The sequence below is a fragment of the Anoplopoma fimbria genome, chromosome 9 (genome assembly GCF_027596085.1).
Source record: "Anoplopoma fimbria isolate UVic2021 breed Golden Eagle Sablefish chromosome 9, Afim_UVic_2022, whole genome shotgun sequence".
In the NCBI taxonomy this organism is placed as follows: Eukaryota; Metazoa; Chordata; class Actinopteri; order Perciformes; family Anoplopomatidae; genus Anoplopoma; species Anoplopoma fimbria.
The window spans coordinates 14,248,129-14,275,153 of NC_072457.1; the positions used below are offsets into that span (position 1 = coordinate 14,248,129).

The 27,025-nt window shown below is 39.3% G+C and overlaps 2 protein-coding genes across 3 annotated transcripts; one reads left to right on the top strand and one right to left on the bottom strand.

The window, feature by feature from the left end:
* Positions 1–10,691: 10,691 nt before the first annotated feature.
* apela (apelin receptor early endogenous ligand) lies at positions 10,692–13,522 on the top strand. The gene is made up of 3 exons (XM_054605193.1): positions 10,692–11,029; positions 12,559–12,648; positions 13,044–13,522. Exons 1-2 carry the CDS (start codon positions 10,954–10,956, stop codon positions 12,645–12,647), a joined length of 165 nt encoding a protein of 54 aa, XP_054461168.1. The 5' UTR covers positions 10,692–10,953; the 3' UTR covers position 12,648; positions 13,044–13,522.
* A 631-nt stretch (positions 13,523–14,153) lies between these two features.
* On the bottom strand, positions 14,154–26,631 carry tmem192 (transmembrane protein 192). Of its 2 annotated transcripts, none has more exons than XM_054604618.1 (6): positions 26,499–26,631; positions 24,470–24,625; positions 23,700–23,961; positions 23,448–23,570; positions 15,950–16,055; positions 14,154–14,956 (listed from the first exon to the last, which is right to left on the bottom strand). In XM_054604618.1, the coding sequence occupies exons 1-6, from the start codon at positions 26,526–26,528 to the stop codon at positions 14,842–14,844; spliced, it is 792 nt and encodes a 263-aa protein (XP_054460593.1). In that variant the 5' UTR covers positions 26,529–26,631; the 3' UTR covers positions 14,154–14,841. The 2 variants fall into 2 exon arrangements, with proteins under 2 accessions (XP_054460593.1, XP_054460592.1); XM_054604617.1 differs by having other exon boundaries at positions 26,444–26,528.
* Between the last annotated feature and the right edge of the window lie 394 nt (positions 26,632–27,025).

Below are 27,025 nucleotides of genomic sequence, written 5' to 3' on the forward strand. Positions count from 1 at the left end.
ATTTACTTCCTACATGTTTTTGGGGCATGCAGGTTTATTCCTGACCTCGGCAACAGTCAGAATGGATCGATGTATGATGTATAAAATAAGTCATGTATATAATAGAGATATGATTATAATCTTAGATCAAAGGTCACTTAGTAGCTTTTACTGCACTTCACTTAAGATTATTTTATTATAAATAATAATAATAATAATAATCAATCCTTTATTAGTCCCACAATGGGGAAATTATTTCTCTGCATTTGACCCATCCCGGAGGAGCAGTGGGCTGCAATGAAGCGCCCGGGGAGCAACTTGGGGTTAGGTGTCTTGCTCAGGGACACCTCGGCATGTTGCCGGTAGAGGGGTTTGAACCACCAACCTTGTGGTTATGGGACAAGCGCTCTACCTCATGTGCCACAGCCGCCCAAATGGTCCAATACATTGATCATACATGGTTTAATTTGTTATACATCGTATATGACACAAACAAGTGTTGATCAGTATTTGTTCTTCTTCTTTAAATGTTCTATATTGAGGTGAAAAACCAAAAGATTGTTTTCTATCCACCAGAGACAAGCGGACAACCACAGAATGAGGAACTGATCGTCTGACGAGATTCACAACTGAGGATGAAAAAAAGGCAACAGCGGCCTCTCTCTTCCTGTCGGTCCTCTTGAGGACGAGTCACCTTAAAGACTTGTGTTTGTTATCTGTCACTAGAACAAAGTCCAATTGGTGACCTCTGACGGGGTGTGTGTGTGTGTGTGTATGCTGTTATACGATCCAAACCTGCTTCCAGGATGTGGCACAAAGGAGTGGCTTAGGTTTTACTCTGTAAAAAAAGAAGTCAATAAAGAAACGCCTACTCTAACAAACATTTCACAGACAGTATCTCATGCCTGCATTCTTTGCTCTTAGAGAGCGTGTGTGTGTGTGTGTGTGTGTGTGTGTGTGTGTGTGAAGACACACAGAAGTGCTTTTGTTTTCATGTTCGGATCTGAAAATAGCTGCTGTGGTTCTTCCTACTGGTAAGTCTCAAAACCTTTAAACACTTTATCTTCTTTTATCTCTCTGTTTGATTTGCTCAACGAGAAACATCCCTCAAACAAAGGTCATATCTGATTGAAGTCTACAGCTACAGAGAGGCTTTTTTTCTAAATGTAGGTCAGAAGGGAAAGGTGTGCTGGAAGGTTTGGAATGAGCTCACAACTTGTTCTGCAGGAATGAGGGGTCTTGTCAGGGATCAAAGGGTGGAGCTTGTGTGAATGAGCAGATCTACAGCAGCAAGAAAAACGTGTGAATCGCAGGCCATTATGATTCATTCAGCCTGTTGGTGACGATATAGAACCACATGGTGCAATGTGGATTATACTTGCTAATGTTTTAACTGGTACCTCTTTAGAATTACAGTGAAGCTGCTGAACATCTTTTATTGCCGTCATTTCACTGGATGTGTTGATGAGAAACATTTGTGCTGGGATTCATACTCTATTCATACTTACTTTAATGGTTTTGAATAGGATCGTAAAAATGTGGTTGAAGTTTTGTGTGTGTGTGTGTGTGTGTGTGTGTGTGTGTGTGTGTGTGTGTGTGTGTGTGTGTGTGTGTGTGTGTGTGTGTGTGTGTGTGTGTGTGTGTATGTGTTTGAGGTGAGGGTGTAATCCTATTTCAAACCGTCTCAGGTCATGACGATTATGATTGATATAACTGGGAAATTGGTGACCTAAAGCGATCGCTAAAGAGCAGATGCTGAATGAGGTGAAGAGGTGAGAAAACAGAAGTGTCTCCAGAGACGATCACAGAGCTCAGACTGTTCACTTCACTTTGACAGCTTAGTTGTTCAAATACTCAAGGGACTTCCAAGAAGCATTATCGGGAAACTTTTAATAAATCATAAAAACAAATGAATTCCTGCTGCACCTGGAATATTAAACCAGATTATAAAGTTGCAATCCTTTTCTGTTATTGTTAGTGTTACTATATTGTTGATAACAGATGTTGTTCTTGTCTGGTGGTTGAAGTTTTTCAGCTGAGGAATTTTGGTTGGTTTTAGAAAAAGGGTTTGATCCGGAGACTCTGTTGAAAATGAAAAATGAATTTGTCAGAAGTAAAGTAAAGTTTCAAAGAACTTCTGTGTCTTTACTTTTTTCTTTGATTTCACTGACTGTTTTATTTATGCCTCCAATTCCACCGGTCACTGGTTCTGTGATACCAAAGTGCATTTCTTATCTTTGTGATTCTTGATAAGAAAATGGTCCTGCTCCGTTTCAGGCTGAATGTGATCATGAAAAGACGATTCTGCAATGAAATGTGCTACTAAGTGTCCTGAGCAGGAAAAAAATCTTCTTTTCATTGTGAAAAGAGACACATTTTGAGTTTTATTACAGTTAAACTCAACACAACAAAGAGCACTGTAGGTACACTGAAGAGAATGAGTCATTATAAACCAGCTGACTGACTGAACATTTACATTTAACAAGGTTGTAAGGCCCTCTAGTGGAGACGACATGCTACTGCATCTCAAGCCCTGTGTAAACAGCGTTGCTATGAAAATACTTCTTTTCATGTATGTAATGCACAACAGTGGCGTTTTGAGGAAAATGTATTCTATTATAGTGTGTGGATGTGTGTTTAAGATTGCAAAAATCTGTAGTTTTACTATGAAACAAGTCAAGTCCTAATATTATCCACATCTTATATGTATATTAGTCTGGCTGCAAACATCTGATTTGCTGCCCACATCTCAGATTTGTGAAGTGGTTCAAAAAGTGAACGGATGAAGTGAATAGAAAAGATCTATTCAGTCTGATTATCAGGCTACATGAAAAGTAGCACAAGCATGTCCTCCTTACATGCAAGCATTTAGATTAATACCCTTGAGCCCTGTTGCTGGATTTAAATACGTATATACCTGGACTTAATGTAAATACTACAATATGGGGCTGTGATAAACACAAATTTAAATCATGGACATATAAAGATTCATAAAAGTCAGTTTATGCTCACTGGATCGCTGTATATATTTGCAATAGGAAATTAACTTTTTAAATAACAACAAGGATAGACATTTTTACTTCATAAATCATAATTCATTAACACAATAAAATACAAAGTGTATTATTTGCTGTGTGACTGTGACTTGTGTTTATAACATATAATAACACTATATGCATGACATATATTATCATAATAGACAGTGTGGATAAGCAAGATAATGATGTAGAAAGTAGAGATAATTAATTACTGCATTTTTACCTGGCAGCAACCTCAAGGTCTGAAAAGTGAAGCCAATGGCTAAGTGCCTTAAACTTGCATTTTTTTTAAGCCATCAGGGGGCGACTCCTCTGGTTGCAAAAAGAAGTCTGACTGTATAGAAGTCTACAAGAAAAAGACCCTACTTATTACTTGATTTATTACCTCGGTAAACATTGTAAATAGTTTACGGTCGTGATTAACATGGGCGCCGGAAGAGAGGTTCCCTGTGTGTGTGCTAAAACCAAATTGTGTGTGTGCTAAACCAAGTGTGTGTTTATCTCAGTAAAGACCATATGACAAAAACCATGTCGTGGCCAAAGGTGACACCAGTGACAGTGATGAAACCGGTATACAGCCCTCCTCTAGAGTGGTATACGTAATGTGAAGATGTTACATAATGTAATGGCGTGCTTTGTGTTGGCTAGTTGTGTAGATGGAACTGCCGTTCTCTGGCTTTGAGCTGACCTTCATCATCGTCGCCTTCGTCATCTTCTCGCTATTCAGCTTGGCTTCAGTCTGCATCCAACCAGAAGCAGCAAGTACAGGTACAAATCCTCCTCTGTTGTCAGATACACAGACAAGTATCAGTGTCTCTCATGCTGAATAATGCACATCATGTCTTTTGTCTTTCAGAAGAAGGCGTCTGTGAAGCGAAGAAGTCAAAACCATTAAACAGAAAGCCAAGAGTGATCACAAAGCTAGCTGGACAGAAACCATTGAGTAAAAGTCAGAAATCTTTACCATGAACTCGTGTACTGCAGGGTTTTCAATGTAAAGTTCTCACAAATAACTCAAAAACCTCCCATTTTGTTTGTTTATTTTTTACTATAGAATGCAACTATGGCACATAGTGTGCAATATATGTAAATAGTTTTTACAATATGAAGGCAAAAATAAACTTGTTCCCACATGAATGATGCAGTCTCTGAGCAACATCAGTAACATCTTATACAAAAGTGGAAACATTTCTCTAACAGCCACATCAGTAGATAAATTAACAAATGTAATTGTTGCGAATTTCAATTCAAATGTGTAGTGTGGAATATGCAGAATCCAGTTATTGTCCTTCTTAACTTCATTAAATTACAATTCTATGTTAATTGGTAAATCGTCACAGCAATCACTGATCAGGTGTAATTACAAAACAAGCTAAACTTAAAAAGTAAATCTGCACTAATCTGTGTTTTTCTATATAATTATAATTTTTGGTCAACAGCTGCTTTACAAACAACACAGAGCATGCGGTTTAGAAAAATCCAACCCCTGAATTATACTGCTCAAACAATGCTAACAAATCCTGCCTCCTATATAGCGATTGGTAGATCCTGACTATTGGTCCTATCTCTGTCTTTTGCCATCCATAAAATATAACCATTTGATTCTAGATTGTGTTCCAGTCCTCAACGTGACGCTCTGTCCGCTGTATGTTTTTGTTAAACTAGAGCCTTTTTGGAAAATACATATAACATCAGTGAGCAGTGACAATTTGTTGACTATTTGATTTTGTCTGCATGACTCCCTGAGTTTTTTCATTGAATATTAAAGTAATAATCTCAAAGATTGCCATTTAAATAAATGTCTATTAAGTCAGTATATCTCGCCAAAGGAAGTAACACAATGGTGATTGAGTCTATGAACCACTGATGAAAGATCTTGCATTTTCAGTATCACAAACTGGGTGTCTGTGGCGACATTACTGGAAAAAAATACTAAGCAGCGCACAGTTGGTGACACGTTTTCTATCAACCAGCAGTTGCGTACTGATTTTTCTGGTCTCCGCTAGCGTTGTGAGTTAACTATTACTATGGCCGAACAAATAAAGAAAAGAGCGATGGCTACAAGAAGATGACATGTTTGGATCTCTGGAAAGTGGGAACCAAAAATAACCCTACAAATACAGCTTATCGCCACAGATGCAGCCAAAGAGAACAAAACAGCACGGACACTGGGTCCGTGTGTCCAGAGGCGGTGAAGCCGCTGTGTCTGGGTTAGGATTTAACAAACCAAGTGACTTTTGGCCCCTGAAGCCCTATTGGGGTGACATCCTGGGGGGTTAGAGGCTGCTCCCTGTTGAGTTTGCCCCTTGACCCCTGAGCCCTCCGTCACTCCGCCACAGTCAGCTGTCTAGTTGCCAACGGAGGGAGGGGAGGAGGCGCTCCAGAATAAAGACCAAGTTAATCAACCGTCGTGAGATCCTACCTTTTTTTCTTCACAGAGTTGCTGGAGGAGAAGAAAAAAACCCCCAAAAAACGCCCGGCTCATTTGTGAGTTGTGTCCTGATGGTCCATACTGTCAGTGTGTGTATTGGGTGTTCACTGCTGTTCATGTGTATATGCATCCATTGGGGCCTATATTGGGCAATCTGAGATAAAGGGTTTTAAGAGTAATTAAGCTCTGGCTGGCTGCGTCTCTCATTAACACTGATGACCTTTGCAGCATGACAACAGACCAGCTATCACTCTAACGATGGACAACCAACTGAACCATCAGATCACAATCAACACAAACACACAGGACTACACCCCAACATTTTTTAGACATCACGGCACATGACATCTCTGCTACTCCCTTTTTATCACCAACACTCTCCTCTGTATCCACGTGAAGGAGTGTACATTTACGTTCAATACAACTTGGGATTTATTTTTGTAGCTCTTGCAAACATTTGAATTGGTTAAGATAAGATTGAACTTAGAAAGAGTAACAACAAACACAAGCTTTCAAGAAAGAATCACACGCTTTCCTTTAAAACAACAAGTTACGAATTAAAGGACAAACTTCAATAAACAAATGCTGACGCTTTAATTCATGGCATACAGGGAAAAAGATGTGGGCAATATGAAAAAAGGCAATTGTCAAATAATGCTAATTTACTAAATTATTGGATTCATAGTTTTGTCAGTAAAATGTGCGAGAGTACTTCAAAATCCTCAAAACTTCCCAAAGCCAAAGGTGACATTCAAATGTCTTGTACTGTCTGACCAGCAGTTTAAAAAAAGAAAGAAATATTCAGTTCATTATCACACAATGGAGGGCAGATAATCTTTATATTTGAGAAACTGAAACCAACAAATGTTTGACATTTGTCCTTGATAAATAACTAAATTCATTACTGTGCAACTAATAGTTGTAGTTCTACGAGAAATGTTTAATGTGTTGTGCATCTTTCTAATTTCCCAGAAAATCTGTTGAGAAGCTGTTTAAGAACATCTGGACTTTGGTAAATTAAGTGAATTTAGTTCCTGACAAATCAAGTTACTTCAACACATTGATGACATTTTTAAAAATAAATACAATTCAAATGGTTCTTATTATAGAGCAGTTTTGCTGACCACAAAGGTCTAACACAACCAGTGACATTTAAAGGGATAGCTGTACAATATTGTGTTGTGGCTTTGTCTTAAGGTATTGTCATATTGCTCAGCCTTGATTTTAATCGTAAGAAGACCTTTGGGAGATTTTGGATCGGTGTTGGGCAGCACTCTCCACCACCATCATTAAATCATCAAATAAGGGAATATTTTTTAAGAAGAATGGTGTTCAAAAGAGTTTATAACACTCTGTCAAGAAGGCCTTTGGTGGAGCAACACCTTATGGTGTTATCTTTCTTTAATTGGTTACCTATCTGTCTGTATATAACTGTCTGTCCATGTTAAGCGTACCTGTGTACAATGCAAAGAAAAAAGAAAACAGTCATTTTATGAGGAGGCACTGTTCCTCTTAACAAGTTTTATCAGAGAGGAAGTTCTTTATCTGTGTGTCCTGGCCAGGAGATGATGCCAGAGGAAGAAGAAAGAGAAAATTGAGGAGGGGAGGAGAGGCTGAAGCTTCCTCTGACGTCGTAAAGATCACAGCGACCAGGAAGACTCCCAACAGAAGCAGTAACAGAAGCCCTGCAGTCTAAATCTGTCAAACCGTTTCCTGAGGTAAACACTCATCCAGTGACGAGTTTAACTGCCCATTAAAGTGAAAAGATCTTGAAAGAAAGATATGATGCTGATTATGAGTGTCAGATCAATAATAGAACTGGAATAATGGAACATTTTGTGATAGTAATACTGATACGACACCTTAGTATTGGTAGCAATTAGGAATGCAAATAATGATTATTCTCATTAAATATGTATCTAAAGGTGTTTGTATTGATTTATTGTTCCATAAATCAGTTTTTAACATGTAAGAAAATAAATAAACATAATAGATACAGAGAAAGGAACAACAGGTTAATGTTTTAAAAAGATTGAACCAGTGAGTTTAAGGCATTTCTGCTCAACAAATTATTGAAATAATACAGAATAATCGATTTAATGGCTAATTGTTTCAGCTCTCATACCAACACAGAGGCAATGATTTTTAACTGACTTATTTTGAGAAATATGAAAATGTTCAACAAAAAAGCCAAAGTTCTCAAATGTTTCAAACAGTCTGAACTTTAATAAAAAGAAATTGTCGAAAGTTTGCAAAATATTGATTTAAAATAAGATCAAGCTAATAAAAGAATAAGTAAACTTCAACATGAATTTGGGCATACGTTCGATGCCAACTTTCAGTTTTCAAAACTAGGTCCTATTTCAGATTTTTATTTTTTTTCTCTCTTTCACATCATTAGGTCCTGAATATATGTTGATGGGACAAAACAAGACATCTGAAGACGTCGCCCTGGACTTGATTGGCATTATGTTATTCATTTAATAAAGTAAACATTTTTGGTGGAAACGTTTCGGTCAGTAATGAAGTCCATTACCCAACACTCATAATCACACAGCAAAGAATAACCTTTGACAGGGGGGCGAGGTTCCTCCGTGCAGTGCAGACCTGCCAAGGTACTGAAGCAGTTTAATTGGAGGTTGCCCTCTGTGTGTGTGTGTGTGTGTGTGTGTGTGTGTGTGTGTGTGTGTGTGTGTGTGTGTGTGTGTGTGTGTGTGTGTGTGTGTGTGTGTGTGTGTGTGTGTGTGTGTGCTTCTCTCGTAGGGGAGTGTTTGAGCAGGCTGGGTAATCCCTGTAAAGACGTATAATCCCCAGGAAGAGCAAATATTACAACATGCTCTACTCAGTCACACGGAAAACCTGGTGGGGAGAACTCGGTACGATTCACTTGTTTTCTGATTTGAAGGGCAAATAGAAAGAAGCAGAGAGAAGCTGAGGTTTTGGCGGCAGTTGGATGCAGTGGATACCAGGTGGCTCTGAATGACAATTGAAACAAAATTACCATATTCAAATAAGGGAAAATAAAAGTTTTTTAAAAGACAATGGCAGCCGATGCAAAGAGCAGCTCGCCACAGAAACGAACTACATACCTCGGCTGAGTGTTTGCAGCAGGAATGAATGTGTGTGTACGCAATTGTGTGTGTGTGTGTGTGTTTGTTTGTACGTTAGCCAAATCCATGAGGAATGCCTGTCATTTCAAGCAACATTTTTGCAAACACCATAAAGCAATAAAAGGCAAAATGTCCTCAGACATAATGACACACACACACACACACACACACACACACACACACACACACACACACACACACACACACACACACACACACACACACACACACACACACACACACACACACACACACACACACACCACTAAACGAAAAACACAAACTCAGACTCTTTTTGTCGTCTTTTGTCTATTTTTTTGCGTGCTGAAGAGAGCTGAGGGTCCAGATGCTTGTTCAAAGTCTCTGTGACTGTTTCGAGCCCCCGGTCCATTAGTGTCCTGCTGCTTCTCTAATCCTCATTCACATGTAATGGCTGACATTTCATCTTAATGTGTTAATTCATTAGCTCGGCGCTGAATGGAGAGTCTCAGTCCGCAGAGACGGCCGTAAGCAGACACGCTAATGAGTCCCCACACTTTGCAAGAGTCACCGCAGAGCTAATGCCAAGTGACCTGGTTTACCTGCAGGAAAATCCCCGTGTTTGCCCCCAACTGACAGCCTGCATGAGAGGCAGGGCTGGGTATTGTTGGGATATTTGGATACTAGTGCAGAGCTTGGGGACCTCTACATTTTTTGATACCTCACTTGAAGAAATTCAAACAAGGTTACTGCACTTTTTTTGTATTTAAACAAAATAGGCCCCATTTCTCAGATGTATTAAGTTGTCTAAACACGAGAAGCTGTGCATCAACTTTGCTTAAACCAAATAGTCTAATTTGGTCAACCTTTATTCTAATAAGGAACTATACATTCACAGAATAAGTAGTTTTAAATCTGACAATTTTTTTTTGAAAATTTGGACTGTTTTGAACACATTTGGCAAATAAAGATAACAGGTTCTATAACCAATTCAATTCAAGAATAAATAATCAAGACAATGAATGCCATGTATTGGATGCCCTTTTAGTATAAAGACAGTATTTGATACTCAGTGCTACAGACACGTTTTTTGTCGGTGCCAAAACATTTTTTGAAGTTGAAACACGTACTAATGACAATAAAAAGAAAACGCTAACAAAGTGAAGCCATCTTGGAAAGCCGGATTTATTTAGTTCTTAGAGAAAACACTTCCCTACAAAACAGATATCTAAAAAGAAATTCAAACTAGGTATTGCTTTTTAGAAAAATTACAGAAATTACAGTTTTATCCAGTTAACTACACACCTACAAACACACCCTCCCCACATAGACACTCATGCAGACGGACAGACAGAGACACAGACGGACAGACAGAGACACAGACAGACAGACGGAGACACAGACAGTAGATGGCAACCCTGACAGACAGTAGGGACTTCTCTGAGTGTCGTTAGTCCAATGCATCACTGCATTTCATTCAGTCAGGACCCCAGCCCCGAAATGCCCGATGCAAACACCCCCCCCCCCCCCACCAATACCACCCAAAAGCCCCAGATGTGCGTGTGTGTCCACCTCAGATCGGGGGTAGGGGGACAACAGAGGATAGGAGGGATCTGGCTCTCCTCTCGGTCTGGAGGAACCTGCTACTTCTGCTACTATCAACTCCTTAAAATCTCTGCTCTGATGTTAGAAGTGATGAACAAACGTTGACTGCTTCTTTAAATATTTCCCAACACTCATAGTTGAGCATGCACACATTCATGCACACACACACATTCATGCACACACACACACATTCATGCACACACATTCATGCACACACAACATGCATGCAGGACAGCCTGTGTTCAAGGGGCAGTTGGAGGGTAAGGAGGGGGCTTCCTGTCATTTGAATTACCCTCTACATGTGGGGTCAATATGTGCAGTGCAGAAGTCTGTGTGTGCGTTTGTGTGAATGTGAATGTGTGTGTGTGTGTGTGTGTGTGTGTGTGTGTGTGTGTGTGTGTGTGTGTGTGTGTGTGTGTGTGTGTGTGTGTCAGGGGGTGGGGGCGGCTGTGGGAGCTACACCCCCTCCCCAATACTCCACCTCCCTCTAAAAAAGGCCGTATAAAGGAGGAGGGGGGAAAAGCACCTTTGTCACTTTGCTCTCAGACACAGAGACAATCACACTCTCTCACTGGACACACAAACACCGGGACCTACTTTTTTTGATCCTGAGAGAAGAGGGTTTTTTTGTCTGGGTACTGGATCCTCCCGTGGTTTGGCCGGTCTGGACTGAAACAAAACAGGAGAAAGAGAAACACACTTGAGCATCATCAGTCCTGCTCAGAGTCGTTCAAGGCTCTCCAGACTTTTTGGGGGAAATTACCCTTAACTCACCTCCTCAGAAGATAAGATAAGATAAGGCTGCACAGCCATGAGGGTCTTCAACCTGCTCTACCTGCTCCTGCTGCTCGTGGCCGCTGTAACGTCAGTCTCCTCCGTCAGACCAGGTAAGCATCACCCCCAAAAAACGTGACCCGTCCAGGTGTTCAGGTTGCTCAGGCAGGTGTCCGTTAAAAAACAGGGCAGTTCAAACATAGTCCCGGTCAAACGGCTCGTTAAATCACTGCGCAACGTACAATTAACCGCAGGTAACCATAGAAAAGTGTAAATAAAAATAAAAATGATTACTTGTTCGAATCCAATTAGAAAACTCAATCAAAAGTAAATGTTAAACACAATAAATATGCAACACTAAATTTAAAATTTTAGTCTTAAATTGAGTTTATCTGGGGGGACTAGAATTTAATTTAGTTTATTTGTCTTGATTGAATGTGTTAAACAAAAGCTTTTGTTGTATGCAGCATTAACATAACTGTGTTTGGGTTTTTTTAAAATGATGGCATTTTTTAGCTTTAATATTTTTCTTTTAACATGCCAACTATATGAACTATATTTTGGATTTATTTGCCAAGTGGAAAAGCAGACATCATGCAGCTCCTGCCTGGTGTAGTAACAGGTGCGCCTTCTGCGCAATCCAAGCGGGTTAACGGCGGTTATCTGCGGCGGAGACACACACACACACACACACACACACACACACACACACACACACACACACACACACACACACACACACACACACACAGCGTGGTTTAAACAGAGGGGGCTTGAGGTCGTGATTAGGTTCATGTGATGATGATGATGGTGATGGTGATGGTGAGGAGGGAGAGGATGAAGGGAGGGAGGAGCGGAGGAGAGCACAGCGGCGGCCCCAGTGCGGCTCCTTTGTCCCGGCTGGAGGGGACTCCGGCGCGCTTTTGTTAATCGCGGTGTTAAAACGGCATGCAAATACCCGAGCTTTATTAACATGACATGGAGGAGCAGTGCCAAGTGTAAAGAAGCCTACCTTCAGGCGTGGGGAGCAGTTTCTTTTCAGAGGGGAGAGAGAGGAGGAGGAGGAGGAGGAGGAGGAGGAGGAGGGGGAGGAAGAAGAGGGAGTCATAAAGTCATCTGGTAGTTTATCTCTTCCTGGGCTTGGCTGGCAGTCTGTGAACCGCAGGAGTCAAAGTGGATTTATTAGGGACGTTTAAAAATAATCATGTGTTAGGTCTGTGTGTCGCTGTTTATTAGAAGGGGGTCCCCACAATAAAAACCTATGAAAGGGGGGCTTATCTTTGGTCAACAGAGGATAACTTGGGACATAATTAGGCTTTGTTAGTGTCCAAAATATTACTAACTTAGTAAATGCAGACTGCAGGAGGTGTTTTTATCGCTTCTTGTTCTTAAAAGCTCAGGCTGAGTTCCTCTCCTCCCTTTGGGATTAATTAGGCCTGTCCAGTGATAGGCAGGGGTCCAACTGCAGACATAAATCTCACTTTAAAGGACTTTTACAACTTAGAATGACATTTAATAAGCAGTTACAACACTTAAAATATAAATACTGCATGCCACAAATGTATCTCTGTTGTAAAGAAAAAAAAACAAGCTTATCCATTGGATTTATTCTGCATATTCAAATAAAATCCTTTTCTTCCAGATTTCCTGAACCTACGGAGGAGATACCACAGGCACCACTGCCCATACAGACGCTGCCTCCCCCTCCACTCCAGAGTACCCTTCCCCTAAGGTGAGACATGTGCACTCATACATGTGTTTCTGTAAAAAAAAAAAAAAAAAAAAAAAAGGTTTACGAGTCGAGCTGTGTGATACAAGGAACAAAACAAGGACACAGAGCCGGCAGGTGGCAGTTAAGAAGGTGTGTGTGTGTGTGTGTGATTAGTAGCAGAAGTGTGTATTCATGCAGAACAGGCGTGCAAGGGGAGTGGGGGGGGAAGGCTCAGACATAAATCTCACTAACGATGAAGAGGAAGGCTTTTTAGTGCCAGGAAGAGTGTTTGAGGAGGGGGGGTTTCAGCTTTCATTTTTGGACTTCTGAACAGCTACTTAAAGTTGTTTGTTTTTGTGTCATATCCTGAATTCTTTTAGCTAGACACTAAAATGATGTTTCTTTTTCCATCACAGCTTGAAGCACGAGAAAGAAGGTGACCTCAGCAGAGCAACATGGATGTGAAGCAACTGAAGTGTGCCGCCCAAACACCATGGATGGGTTACCAGTAGCAACCCATAGATTGTTAAAGTGGAGGAGACACCATGATAACGTCACCTAAAGACTATAAAGTGTTCATAGCTGCAAAAGAGCTTCAAGAAACTGTCTTCATTCCCAATTAAATAAAAAATCATGCTATGTTTTGGCATCCTGGAGGACATGGATCCCAGCTGCAAGCACCTTCCTTCTGCGTCGACAAAAGCCAGTACCTTGGTGCTGAACCAGAACAAGGAGAAAACGGAGTCACAAAATCATCAAGTATATTCCAACGTTCAACTTAAAAGCTACGGACCAAAGAGCTGGAATCATCTTAGTGAATGCAGCTACGATGAACAGCATCCAGATAGTATTCCCTACAAAGTGTCTATAATGCATGTATGCACTTCAAATGTTTATTGAGATACATTTAAAATCTTTTTAATAAAAAAATGTATCAATGTAGTGATTTGTTTTGAATAATTTGTTTGTGTTAAACAACAACGAAATGGTCCAAATGAATGAAGCAATTTTGGGGATTGATGGTTATTGTGAAATGCAGGTTTTAAGTCAGACTCCATTTAAATTTCAGTTACTTTTAATAAGGATAGAATACAAGAAATATATTTTAATGTGTAACCTATAAGCTTAAAATCTGATACCTGCTGTAGTCCAGATAACTGGAGCTCTCAGTGGAAGTCACATGGGAAAGGAGTCGTAAATGAAGCGCTCCCTGTGGAGTTACGGACGCGGGAGCACAGAGAAATCACAATGGGGAGCAAACACCAAGGGCTCAAATGACAACCCCGATATTTCGTTAACGTAGATTCCTGTGACTGATGACATTCAACACAGAAAACAGTGAGGCGGGTGGAGACATTCACACCGGCTAACGTTGACCCTGCAGTGTCTCTATTGTTTGGGCTTTTTTCTTTTTAGCTCTAACAATACTATATACGAAGAAAAAAAACACACTTACTTGGGTTTCACTGAAGTAATGTGTCACTGCTAAAAAAAAGGGCTTAAACATAAATTAAATAAAGAAAAAATGTGTATATTACATATTTATTGGAATCTGATCACAGATACACAAACTCAGTGATTGAACAAATAGAAAAAACTGCTACCAAACGAAGCATTTACACATTCAGACGGATAAAATACCACTCACGGACATTTACAGCGTTACACACAATCGTTTCCCTCTTGTTTGACCCCGATGAGTGGAACCCTCTCCCTCGTTTATCTCAGCATCTCTCAGCTCCTCCTTAGTGCAGATGATCTCTAAAACAATTTCACCTCTTCTGTTTCTCTCTCAAGCGGCGGCAGCATACGCGGGTCACCGGAGGTTGAAACACGGTGATAAAATCCCCCCCTCCCCTCTGATCTGTGACCCGTGACTGCTCTCCACCTCCTCCTCCTCCTCCTCCTCCTCCTCCCACTTCACCTCTTTTTACTGTCCTCCACTTACAGCTCACCTCCTCCTGCGTTTATCTGTCCATCTTCAGGTGCCTCGTGGAGAAGCCCCTCCCATCTCATGTTAGTGTGCACAGGGGTTTCCTTCGCTTTTAGTCTTTTATCCAGTGTTTCTTCTTGCCTCTCGTCATCTCTCTCAATCCCACAGATCCTCCATCTCCTTTGTGTTGAGAGAGCGGAGTGTTGAAATGAATCAGGTTCCTGGTTCAGAGGGAGGAGGTGGTGGTGGAGGTGGAGGAGGAGGAGGAGGCCGGGCTGTGGTCAGTGCTGAGCGGTGAGGTTGAGCAGCCTCTTGCTCAGTAAGGTGTTGTGCTGCTTCAGGTACTCGATCAGGTCGGCCTGTTTCTCCACCACGTCCTGCAGACTGGAGCCCTCTCTGTGACACAAACAGTGACAAATTAGTCCTTTTCACATGTGGAATCTCTAACATCTGTCTTGGTTAAGGCTGGTGATATTCTAATATATTTCTAAAACCAAGCATGGCTTGTCCAAAGCCTAATACATCTTATTCCTCTGTGCCATAGAGCTAAATTCATCTCCAAAAAGTATTCAAACACATCAATGAACCACAATGTTGCACTAGGTGACACCTTTATTTATTACTATGTATTGGGGAACTGAATGGGAACTTTATTTGGACTTGCTGTTGTAAATATTGACTAGTGCAGCAAATCCCTGATTAAATAGAGTCCACAACAAAAACAGTTTATTCCTGATTGAGTTACGTCCTCATAAAAAAAACTACAGTTCCCAACTGTTTTAGGAAATTGATCCGAAAATCCTTAAGCACTTCTTAAAAAATAAATAGAACTCCAAGAGGAAAGAAATGTGCTTGAGGCCATAGAGAAGCCGGAGAAGTCGGGAAAAGCTTTGATGCTTTTAGACTTTTCAAGGACAAATTATAGAATGTGGACCTGTACGTGAAGTTTAAATAATGTAAGTAACATAAATTACACACACAAATGTTTCATGATAGTTCTATTTAAACACGACAAGACGATGGAAGTTGGAAAATATTGACATGAAGGGAGAAAAGTGGTGTTAGTGTTCTTATAAAGGCAACAACAGTGATGTATTTTAAAATTATTTTGCAGCTGAAGAGCGCCAGGGACCAAAAAATCCTCTAAAATGTATGTAGAGAAGAGTAACAGTAAACAGTTGGCATGGATCAAAGCTGAACTTTTAAGGAGGGAGATTGACGGTCTAATGAGTGCTGTCATTTTTTTTAGGATTTTATTTCCTTCTCTGTTCCACAACAATCCTTGTTTGCAGAACTCATTTAATCATCCTTGTGAGTCGGAACAAAATACACATTCAGTATTTATTTTTGTCTTTGTTTTGTGTGGGTGACTGAGTGAAACCGTTGTACCTGAAGCCGGTCTCCCTCGGCAGACCTGTGACACTGTAGGTGAGTGAATGCTCTTCTTGGCTCACATCTGGTGCAGCTCGCTCCCTGTTGAACCGCATCACTTGGACTAAAACCACAAAACGAAAAAAAAAATACTCAGTCAGTTTTCTCACAGAATCCTCAAACCAGTGTTTTATCTTGTCAGCTGCACATAAAGACACGCAGACATTATGGGGCAGTGAGAGCTGTCCTACAAACATGAATCTCTCATGTGAGAAACAGCACACATTTCTTTTATTAGAGTTTTCCATCCCTCTCCTAAACACACACAGGCTGCTATATCCTGCACTTACTCCTTATGAGCTGCCATATCCTGCACTCAAACCTCTAATTCTCACACCCTAAACATACACCTTTACACAAGGGGGCGGGGTTAGCAGCAAGGTGTGGGTGAGGAGTATCCAGTAGCTGGAAGAGGAGCCACAGCAAAGATATGGGAGATGTTGGTGCTGTTTGAATCAAGATAAGGCCGAGGTGTGTGTGTGTGTGTGTGTGTGTGGGGGGGGGGGGTTGCAGGCCAAATGTGTGAGGAAGGGCAGAGCGAGGAGTATTGATAAGACTCGAGTGTCATTAGCCAGAGGAAATTGTCAGGGAGGTTCTAAAGAGCGCTATCTTTACTTTGCTACAGTGCAGCATCTCAGCATCCACACTCACACACAATCTATAGAAATACTGCACATTCCTGCATAATGAGGCCCTAAATCTGCTTGTGTGTGTGTGTGTGTGTGTGTGTGTGTGTGTGTGTGTGTGTGTGTGTGTGTGTGTGTGTGTGTGTGTGTGTGTGTGTGTGTGTGTCTGTAAATACAGCAATAGTAAGCAGGTACGTGTGAGAGAGAGAGAAAGACATTCCAGAAAGGCAGAGAAATGAAGAGGTCTGTTTCAGAAATGACAAAGGAGAAACACAAACTGCTGTCAAATAAATAAAAACAGGCTAATATATTTCCCCAACCTTTAAAAAAAAACTTTGACTAAAGCATTCATAATCACAGCAACATATTTAAAATGTATATTATTTAGGCTGATAAATGAATTATGCATTTACAATTTATGATAATAGATGGAATTTTATTATCCGACACCATTGACTTTGATACTGTTCCTCCATTGTTTTACATGTATTTCCTTTAGTGAACTTTGCAGCTCATGAACATAATATAATGGCAGCAAAAAACAGAAAATTTAGCGGTCAACCATTTTTTGCAGTGCTGGTTGATCACAGAAACAAAGCCATATCTTATTAATCTTATTCTATTTGGGGAAAAAAGTTTATTATTATTAAGAGCTGTTGGAAATTCCTTAAATATTAAAATATTCCAAAAGTTTCTTAAATGTCCTTATTGTTTTTTGAGTAAGTTATTTCAGAAATAAACAATGTATTCTATTTTATAAAGATACATTGCATTCAAGTATAACGCTTTAACATTTTATAAAGCGTTTGTTGTTGAGATTTTGTGATCAGTGCACATATAATCAGAGTGATATTGTATGTAAAATGCATGTATTTTATAGATTGTCATGTTGTAATTATCGAGAAAAAGAGTTAAGCTTTTTTATATAATATGGATATAATGTGATTTTGTTGGCTGCACAGCTTCATTTTGGGCTTGTTGGTTTTTCTGTGTTGTTGTTAGTTTATGGAATATTTTGGGCAATTGTTGTTATGGTTTGTGTCTGTTAACTTGTTTGTCTTTATTTCATTATAATAAAAAAAATGAAGGTGTGTTCATGTGACAGTAATTGTAAATCTGTTACTCTGTTTTTTTTTGTAACTCTATTTCAACCTTAATTTCACCAAAATAACTTGCTTAAGTGAATGCAATAACCAGAGTTTTGGTTATATTTGTGTTATTAGCAAGCCTGTAAATACCCTGAATTAGCACACAAACAGAAAAGGGTGAAGGGTTTCTTATCCGGATGAGGTCGGTCAAGATGTTCAGGACGTCCCTCAGATCTGTGGACTTCAGTGTATTACAGCAGGGGGCTAAAAGCAGATAGAGATTCTTTGATGGACGGACAGATGGACGGACGGACAGAGGGAGCACCGTAAAGGAAGTGACACATTTCACACGTCCCTGTTAGAAAACTCTGGAGCACTCACACGACCGGACAGACAGTGCTCAGACCTGATCTCTTTCCAGGTGATAATAGTGGAGCTGCGGAGGTGCTAACAGCTGATGGTGCCACACATAGTGCTCACAACTCTGCACACGGCCTGAATCAAAATCAAACAACTGGGAGGAAATGGATCCCAAGCACCACGGAGCCCGACAGGGGCGACGCGAGACGGAGGGACGAGGGCGGCATGAACGCCTTTCAGGTGCAACACGGCACATTAAAGGAGTTCAAAAGAAGCATGCAAGTCTACGGTCTGTAAGGAAAAGAAGTGCTGCTCATGAATCTGTGTCACGGTCAGGAGCCGTAGGAAATGGTTCACAAGATGCTCAAGCTTTCCTCAGTTATGGTCAATTAAAAGCATCGCACATTTACAAATTTTAAGTGACATCATTTTTGGTGTTCAAGCATCTGAGTATGGATGCCAAACTGAGAAAATCACAAATAAATAAGTAAGCTGTTCACAGTTACAGTTTCTTTACTTTTACAGGAAGAATACAGCTTGTAAATGTATTAGAACATTGGACTGGAATTAACGTTAATATTGCTTTTAAACTGCAGAAAATAACGAGCATAACTGTTCTGGTTGTTGGTTAACTTACAGGTCGGCCTGCTCCTGATCCTGATATGGGTTTGTGCAGGTTTCAATTTAAGGATAAGCATGTTTCTATACATAATATAACAGACTTACTGTGGGTTTATTATAGGGTTAGTAAACTTACAGTTGTGTTTTTCTTTACAGAGCAAGTTTTTAAAGACTTACAAGACCTACAAAATGACTAAAACCTGACAAATTTACACCAGATTGTGATTTGTAACCAGTTGAAAGGATAGCCAGACATCTGAAGCATCCCTGTTTAGAACAGATTTATAATAACTCTGGTATCTATAAGATAAGAGACACGTTTTTGTTATCCTTCTGTATACAGCGCAGTACAGCATATAGAGTAACAAAAACAAAAATAATGAATAATGCAACAATCAGTGGGAGTGTAGTAAACATTCAGACTATTCATAAGGTGCAGGAGTTCAACAATAAGATGACTCAAAACAAAGCACAACAAAAAATAGAAAAGCATTAATGTAAAAGAGAGTTTATGGTAAAGTATATAAATTATGTTGATAATTCGACATTATCATTCATCATCCCTCTATTGAATCACATAGTTATATAATGTTTTGTTGAAATGAACACAACCTTTGAACACATTTTTGTTTCGTTAAGTGAACATCAATAACATAAATTGATGCTTTGATATTTATACTTTTTTATAATTTACTTGCCCAACTTTCATATGGGACAGTTGTGAAAGATAAGGACCAGGTATTTCTGATAAAAAAATATGTTTAAAACATAAGTTAAACATGTCAGTCTTGGGTCGCCCAGGTAGCTAACCTAGTAGAGTCCTTACCGCAGCGGCCTCAGGTTCGAATCCGACCTTCGGCCCTTTGCTGCATGTCTTCCCCTTTCTCATCCCACTTTCTATTCTATCTTGCTATTGGATAAAGGCCAAAAAGAATACTACTTAAAAAAGAAAAAAAGAATATGTGAGTCTTGTCAAAAAGTATACTCTGGTGTGTGTGTATGTGTGATAGTTATATATTGTGTGTGTGTGTGTGTGTGTGTGTGTGTGTGTGTGTGTGTGTGTGTGTGTGTGTGTGTGTGTGTGTGTGTGTGTGTGTGTTAACCCCGTGCCCTGCAGTGCTTACACTAAGTTCTGGCGAGGCAGAGGAGAGAGATGTATTCTAAGTTTACCCTTTGAAGGCCAAGACATGGCTTTGATGTGCATGGAGGTCTATAGAAGAGAGTGTATTCATGTTAAAATGAGAGAGGCAGAAACATACAGCAAACCTCAAAGACACACACACACACACACACACACACACACACACACACACACACACACACACACACACACACACACACACACACACACACACACACACACACACACACACACACACACACACAATGAGCATGCACTTCAAAGAGAAGTTGAACGAGGCCTTCCTGTATGGACTTCATAGCTGCAGGCATTATATCTCTCCCTCTCTGTCGCCTCTGAAATTTTTTCTTCCCTCGCCATGAACTCTCTGATGTCACCTTGACTCTGCATCAGTCGGAGAATGTGTGTGCGTGTTTGTGCTTTAAGAAGGTTTTGCGCTGCGAGGCGTCGCTGGGTTTTGCGTCGTGCCTGACCGCACTGATCTGAGCAGGAATGTGGCGGCGAACACAGATACCCCCTCCTCACAAGCTGGATCCCCCCACACTGTAAACACGGGGACAATGTGTGTGTGTGTGTGTGTGTGTGTGTGTGTGTGTGTGTGTGTGTGTGTGTGTGTGTGTGTGTGTGTGTGTGCGTGTGTGTCTGTGTTTGGGTGGAGTGGGTCGAGGGCTACCCTTTGGCTAGGCTAAATCCTAATGCCTCTTATCTTCTCTTCGTGCCTCTGTGGTATCTGAAACCTAAATCTGTGCCCTTCAGCTGCCAAACACTCCTTTAATATGGATTTCCTTTCATTACAGATTCTTCAATATCAATATCCTCTGATACGGCGGCTTTAACAGCAGTTTTCCTTTACTTGGAGGAAGGCCAGTGTATTGGACTTCATCTTAAACTTTTTGGAATATCTAAATATGTTTTTTTTATTGTCTGTAACTGTTGGAAAATATCCCAAATTACAAATTAAAGATTTGTCTAAATTTAAAATACACACTAAAGCAGATTTATCGCAGAATATTTGTACTAGTGTGAGGCTGGATATAATTGAACATGATTTGATATAAGTGCCAATTGGCTGAAGTTTCTGTGTCATAAACCAGAGACTTCTTGATTCTTTACTTTGAGAAATTAAACCATGTTTTATTTGTTATATTTTTAAACTACAACAAATAAACCTAAATTGTATCAGGGTTCAACAACCTACAAGACAATTGTCCTAAAACTATGCCTGAATAAAATTCAGTCTATAAAAAGCTAAATTATTTCCTTTCAACAGTTTTCCAAATTAGTTGGTAAAGACATATTTGGTTCTGAAACCGAGCACTTATCAACATTACTATGTAGTAATGTACTATGTAATACCATGGCCATGAAACAAATTTCTAATCATTTTCAATAGCTACAGAGGACACAAAATCCTGACCTCAAAATCCAAGATGGCTGCTCGTAATACCACCGTATTGTGTTCTTATCAACTGGTATTACCAATAACAGCTAACATGGCTGGAGCAAACTCCATTTAGTTTTACAACTTGTTACACTGAATACTCCTTATTCTGATTTCAGAGGTAAATGGAATGCAGCATTAATGTTTGTATCCATCTTCCTTTAAAGTGTTAGCATGCTAGCATTTATAAATCAGCAATAAACACAAAGTCATTGGAATTGATCCAATAGTTTTAAAATGTAAGTTTGGACCAAAGTGGTGAACGGACCGAACCGATCCAGCGACATTGCTGATGAAGGGATGTTTACACCAACTAGACCAAATGTTCTAGAGGTGACATTTTATAATAACTAAATTAAATCACTATAAGTTGTTATAGAAAACAGAATATCAGAACAAAACAAGACAACAAAGGAAGTCAAATTAGGGGATGCTTTGTGAAAATAGCCCTGACTCAGCAGAAACAGTTGCACTCGCACCAGGGAAACAGAATTTGTTCCTCTATGTGCTGTACTGCAGTATACTGTATATAGATGGATTACAATTAAATCTCTCTTATCTCATAGATGATACTATCGACAATCCACAAACTGGACAACTTCTCAGCATGTGATATGACACTTGTTTTATTCAAAGAATGTGCAAAGAGCATTTTGGGATAAGTTTCTTGTATAAGTACAGTTTTTCACATAACTTTCCAGTGTTTCTATTATCTTTGTTTCTATTTGTGGCAGGCTATACTGACAATTCACATAAATGAGAGCCAGCTGCAAAACAGCATCTAAATTACAAGGTAAGTTAAGACTAGTGAACTCAGTTAGTCATATATTTGTCATTTTTACACATTAAATCAACATTTTGTCTTTTTTCATTTCATGTAGCAAAAGAAAAACTCAATAGCATCCATAATTGCTTTCCCATATATTTGGGGGTTCTCTTTGCTCTCTGGTTTGACTTTTTCACAGCACATTAGGTTGAGTGTTACAGTTTGGGCAGAATGCTGCGTTATGCTGCAAAGGGATTGAATCCCCCTCGTAGGTTTTTGCAGCTTAAGGCCGTTTCAACAAAGCGACCGACACAGTGGAGTCAGATGGAGTTAATTTAAACTTAAGGAAATTGTTCTTGACTTCAATAACAAGAATAAAAAAGACAATAGATAGAAATGTGCGGGTATCATCCAAAGTTTGCATGGTGTTCAGAATCAAATAATCAGCTGATTGGCAGAGAGAGAGAGAGAGAGAGAGAGAGAGAGAGGGGGAGAGAGACAGAGGGAGGACAGAGAGCTGAATGGTTGATTGTCATGCTGTCGAGTCTGAAAAGGGCAGGGCAGGTATTGTGATGCGAATGTGCTCAGATAGAGAGTGGGGGGAGTAGAGTGTGTGTGTGTGTGTGTGTGTGTGTGTGTGTGTGTGTGTGTGTGTGTGTGTGTGTGTGTGTGTGTGTAATGTAATCTACAGGGTGTGTCTCTCCATATAACACTACTGATATAACTACCACCATCCACAGGAGAATGATGATGCTCTTATAACACTGGAGGAGTGAGCTTTTCTTTTCATACCTTGTAAATCTGTGTGAGACATTAAATAATTCACACTTTACATTAATAAAGCTAATGCTGCCAGGTTGCCTTTAAGCAAGTACTACTTTAGAATCTAATAAACATCCCTTCCTTTAAATGTGGATACAGAAAGCATTGTCTTTATTACTAATTGAGGAAAAAAGAACTAATTTGATGAAGCTGTTAAGGCGAGAGCCCTCTTTATTGTTCATGTGCTACTAAAAAAAATGAATGTTATCGAGAAGTTGTTAAATTCAATTTTTCTTTCAAGGTGCTTTTTAAATGTGTATCAATTTCAGTTGAATGTACTTTGTTTTATCTTTTTTAAGGTAGATTTCTTTTGTCCTTTTTCTTTTATCTCTGAAGTTAGATTCTTTACACCATTTCTTTTTTGGGAGGGAGCGGGCATATTTGTGTTTGTGTGTGTGTGTGTGTGTGTGTGTGTGTGTGTGTGTGTGTGTGTGTGTGTGTGTGTGTGTGCACATGCTTTGAAAGTCTGATATATTGTATTAAACGAAATTTCAACCACATATCTGCTGTCCTACAAAAGAGTCAATCAGCAATACCAGACTGAAATGATCATACCTTTTTATCAAAATATCTGAACTGAGATTAGTTTACCTGTGTAATAGACGAGGCACGGCATTGCAACCAAGAGCTCCAACCCAAGGACGCTGAGCAGCATGTAGGTTTGCACATTCGGCGATAATCGCACAGCCAGAACAACCAACAGCATAACGTTTCCTGCACAGAGACATACAGAGAATACAAACACACGTTCTTCCTTCAGCGTTACTGCCACCTTGTGGAGAAAACTGACATCTTCATTAACTGGGTTAACAGTTCCCTGACAACATGTGTGTGATGCCGTACCTGCAGAGTGCACGGTGAGCGGCAGATGCTTCAGTCCCTGCGTCTGTCTGTAGAACCGGAGGTATCCTCTGCTCCTGGCCTGGCTGTGGTGGTGCTGCACACACCCGGTGAACAGCAGCACCAGCACCCATAAACACACCTTCCCGAACACGATGACGCTGTCGCCTCGCACGTTACCCAAAATACTCAAACACACCTCCGGTTGCCCGAACTCCAACACACACAGCACGGCCACACACATTGACAACACCACGTACACAACCTGAAACGAAGCAGAGAGAAACTGCGAGTGAGACGGATGTGTGGAGCATGAGATGAGAGCACAGATCAGACCATACCATAAATAATATTACACATTGAAAATAAAAAAGTCACTGCCAGTATCCGGGTTAAGAAGGCAGATAAGATAAATGTCTTTGCATGTGTTGCATTAGTCAGAGAGCTTTTGAAAAGTGTCTTTAGGACAATATTGTTATAATAAAAAGTCCAGGGCTGGAAATAATAATTATTTTCATTCACAAAATTTTGTCATTCATTTCAGCTCTTAATTATAGTGGCAAAAACATCACAATAACAGTTAAAAGTGAAATATTACTAACCATCATAAAAATATTATCTCAAACTTGTTTTAAAGATTTTTCTCTGAACAGTATATTTCCAAATTCAACAGTTTTTTTTATTTATTTCAAATTCCAAATAAAGTAGTATTTCTGTTCTTGCTTTTCAGAAGTCAGGTCATGCATGTGTGTGTAACTGTGTATGTGTCTTACATGCAGCAGAGAGAGCAGGACGGCATGGCAGGGTGTTGGTATGGTCTGAAACTCTCTCCTGATGGCAGAGTGGAGGGCGTCCGCAGAGATGAGAGGTCCGTCCACCAGAGAGTCCTCCTCTGTGCTCCGTGACATATCTACTGAGTTGCCTGGGGGCTAAAACAAACACCATAATATAACGTTACACTAGGCCTGTCTTTAAATACAGAGTAGTTGATGTAACTGCAAATAATGCATAGATACATATTTTACAGATTCATTACATATACCGTATATTCTTCATCTACTATGTCCCTTTGACCACCATTGTTTTGATGTATACATCTTATTCATGCACACTGGTCTAAGGTAACATATGCCTCTAATGTTAAACCTGATTTATGTGTGATTTATTTATATTATTCTATTTTTATTGCATTCTGCTCCTACCTACTTGTCGGTTTCTAGTGTTGTTTTAATACTATATTTCCAGGGGAACAATCAAGTTGTCTCTTATCCAGTGGTAGACAGTAACTAAGCACATGTACTTAAGTATTGTACTTATAAGCTAAGATAAGATAAGATAATCCTTTATTAGTCCTGCAGCGGGGAAATTTACAGGATTACAGCAGCATAGAGATAGTGCAAACAAGAGACATAGTAGAAAAAAAACTGTTTTATAAATAAGTAATAAAAGTACTAAACAGGAAAAATATTAAATAAGTTAAAAAAATATATATATATATATATATATATTGAGGTATTTGTTTGTTACTTGGTATTTCCATTTTCTGCAACTTTATACTTGTGCACAACAATTCAGAGGCAAATATCACTCCACTTTTACTCCAATTTTCTCATAACTTAAGTTTCTTTGCAGATTTAGATTAATAATACAAACTATAATCAAGAAATAAATAAGGATGGATATATATATATATATATATATATATATATATATATATATATATATATATATATACAGTACCAGTCAAAAGTTTGGACACACCTTCTCATTCAACTACTTTGAAGAATCTAAAATATAAAACATATTCTGGTTTGTTGAGCATTTGTTTGTTTACCACATAATTCCATATGTGTTCCTTCATAGTTTGGATGTCTTCAATATTAATCCACAATGTAGAAAAAAATTAAAATAAAGAAAAGGTCTGTCCAAACTTTTGACTGGTACTATATATATATATATATATATATATATATATATATATGTATATATATATATATATATAACTAATAGGTTAGGACAAGACTATGAAGCAGTGTATACAGTTGTTAAAAAATGAGCTCCAACTTTAGCAGCTGTAATATTAGAGTTATGTATACATTTATGCATCAGTACTATAAATGAGCTTTTCCTGAATGCATAACAAGTACTTTTACTTTTGGTACTTATTTTGAGGTTATTCTTCACTGCTGTATTGCTACTTTCACTTCTTCCACCACTGCTCTTATCTTACATTGTGTCTCTAATATTAAAACACTGTCTCCAGTATTACAACAGTGCCTATCCTCATATTTGTACTCAAGAAACTGATCATCTTCCAGTAATGACTCATGGCTCATTCCTTCAAAAAACAACATCAACTAACTATTTAAAAATCGACCACCATTTCCCAATGAATGCCCAAAGAGGAGCAGTAACAGCTGGTCTGTGTATATGAAGTATATGAAGTATATGAAGTGTCTGAAGTATCTGAAGTATATGAAGTATATGAAGTGTCTCTGTGTGTGTCTGTGTGTTTGTAAAGTGAAACTGAAAGGTTTCTTAGATATGCCTAATCTAAAATCTGCGCCACAAAATAAACACGACATTCACAAACCAGGAAACAGGCGAGAAACCACGACATAACGTGCTGCTTGTCTGATCGTTTATGAGATAGATCTGTTGCTACACGACACAAACACAAACACACACAGTCGTGTTTTGCTGTTTGTAGCTGACTGGCTAGCTAACCCAAGCTAATCGCCACTCACAGAGAATGTGGTTGTTGCTACGGTAACCAGGTGACGTTCAACGACAGGTACGTACTGCATAAAGAGAGGGTCCCTTTGAGTCCATTTTTGTTTTGACGTCCCACGTTTTTAAAGAAGAAATGAGAAAAACAACAACAAACACACCGTTAGCTTACATGCTCTAAAAGGGGCGGGGAGGAAACGGAGCAAAATATTGGTGCATTTCCGGTCCCCTTATGTTATGTTTCCGACCTCTGCTTAACTTTGGTTCCTAGCACAATTAATCCGCACATTTATAACATAAACCAGGTCCTGCGATGCTATGCAGCAGCACTACAAAAGTGACTGTCTGACAATTGTGAATAAAATAAGATAAGATAAAATAAGATAATCCTTTATTAGTCGGGGAAATTTACAGGATTACAGCAGCATAGATATAGTGCAAACAAGGTACATAGTAGAAAAAACAAACAAGTATTTTAAATAAGTAAATAAGAAAAATAAAAATCCACAATAACTAAAAAATATACAGTACCAGTCAAAAGTTTGGACATACCTTCTCATTCAATGGTTTTTCTTTATTTTTATTTTTTTCTACATTGT

What these genes read in the sequence shown, in the direction of transcription:
- apela (XM_054605193.1), top strand. Translation starts at nt 10,954, where the DNA reads ATGAGGGTCTTCAACCTGCTCTACCTGCTCCTGCTGCTCGTGGCCGCT. An exon ending in AGTCTCCTCCGTCAGACCAG is followed by an intron (nt 11,030 to 12,558) that starts GTAAGCATCACC and finishes CTTTTCTTCCAG; the next exon opens with ATTTCCTGAACCTACGGAGG.
- tmem192 (XM_054604617.1), bottom strand. Translation starts at nt 26,503, where the DNA reads ATGCAGTACGTACCTGTCGTTGAACGTCACCTGGTTACCGTAGCAACA. An exon ending in GTGCCTCGTCTATTACACAG is followed by an intron (nt 16,056 to 23,447) that starts GTAAACTAATCT and finishes TTGTGGTTTTAG; the next exon opens with TCCAAGTGATGCGGTTCAAC. An exon ending in CCGAGGGAGACCGGCTTCAG is followed by an intron (nt 14,957 to 15,949) that starts GTACAACGGTTT and finishes TTTGTGTCACAG; the next exon opens with AGAGGGCTCCAGTCTGCAGG.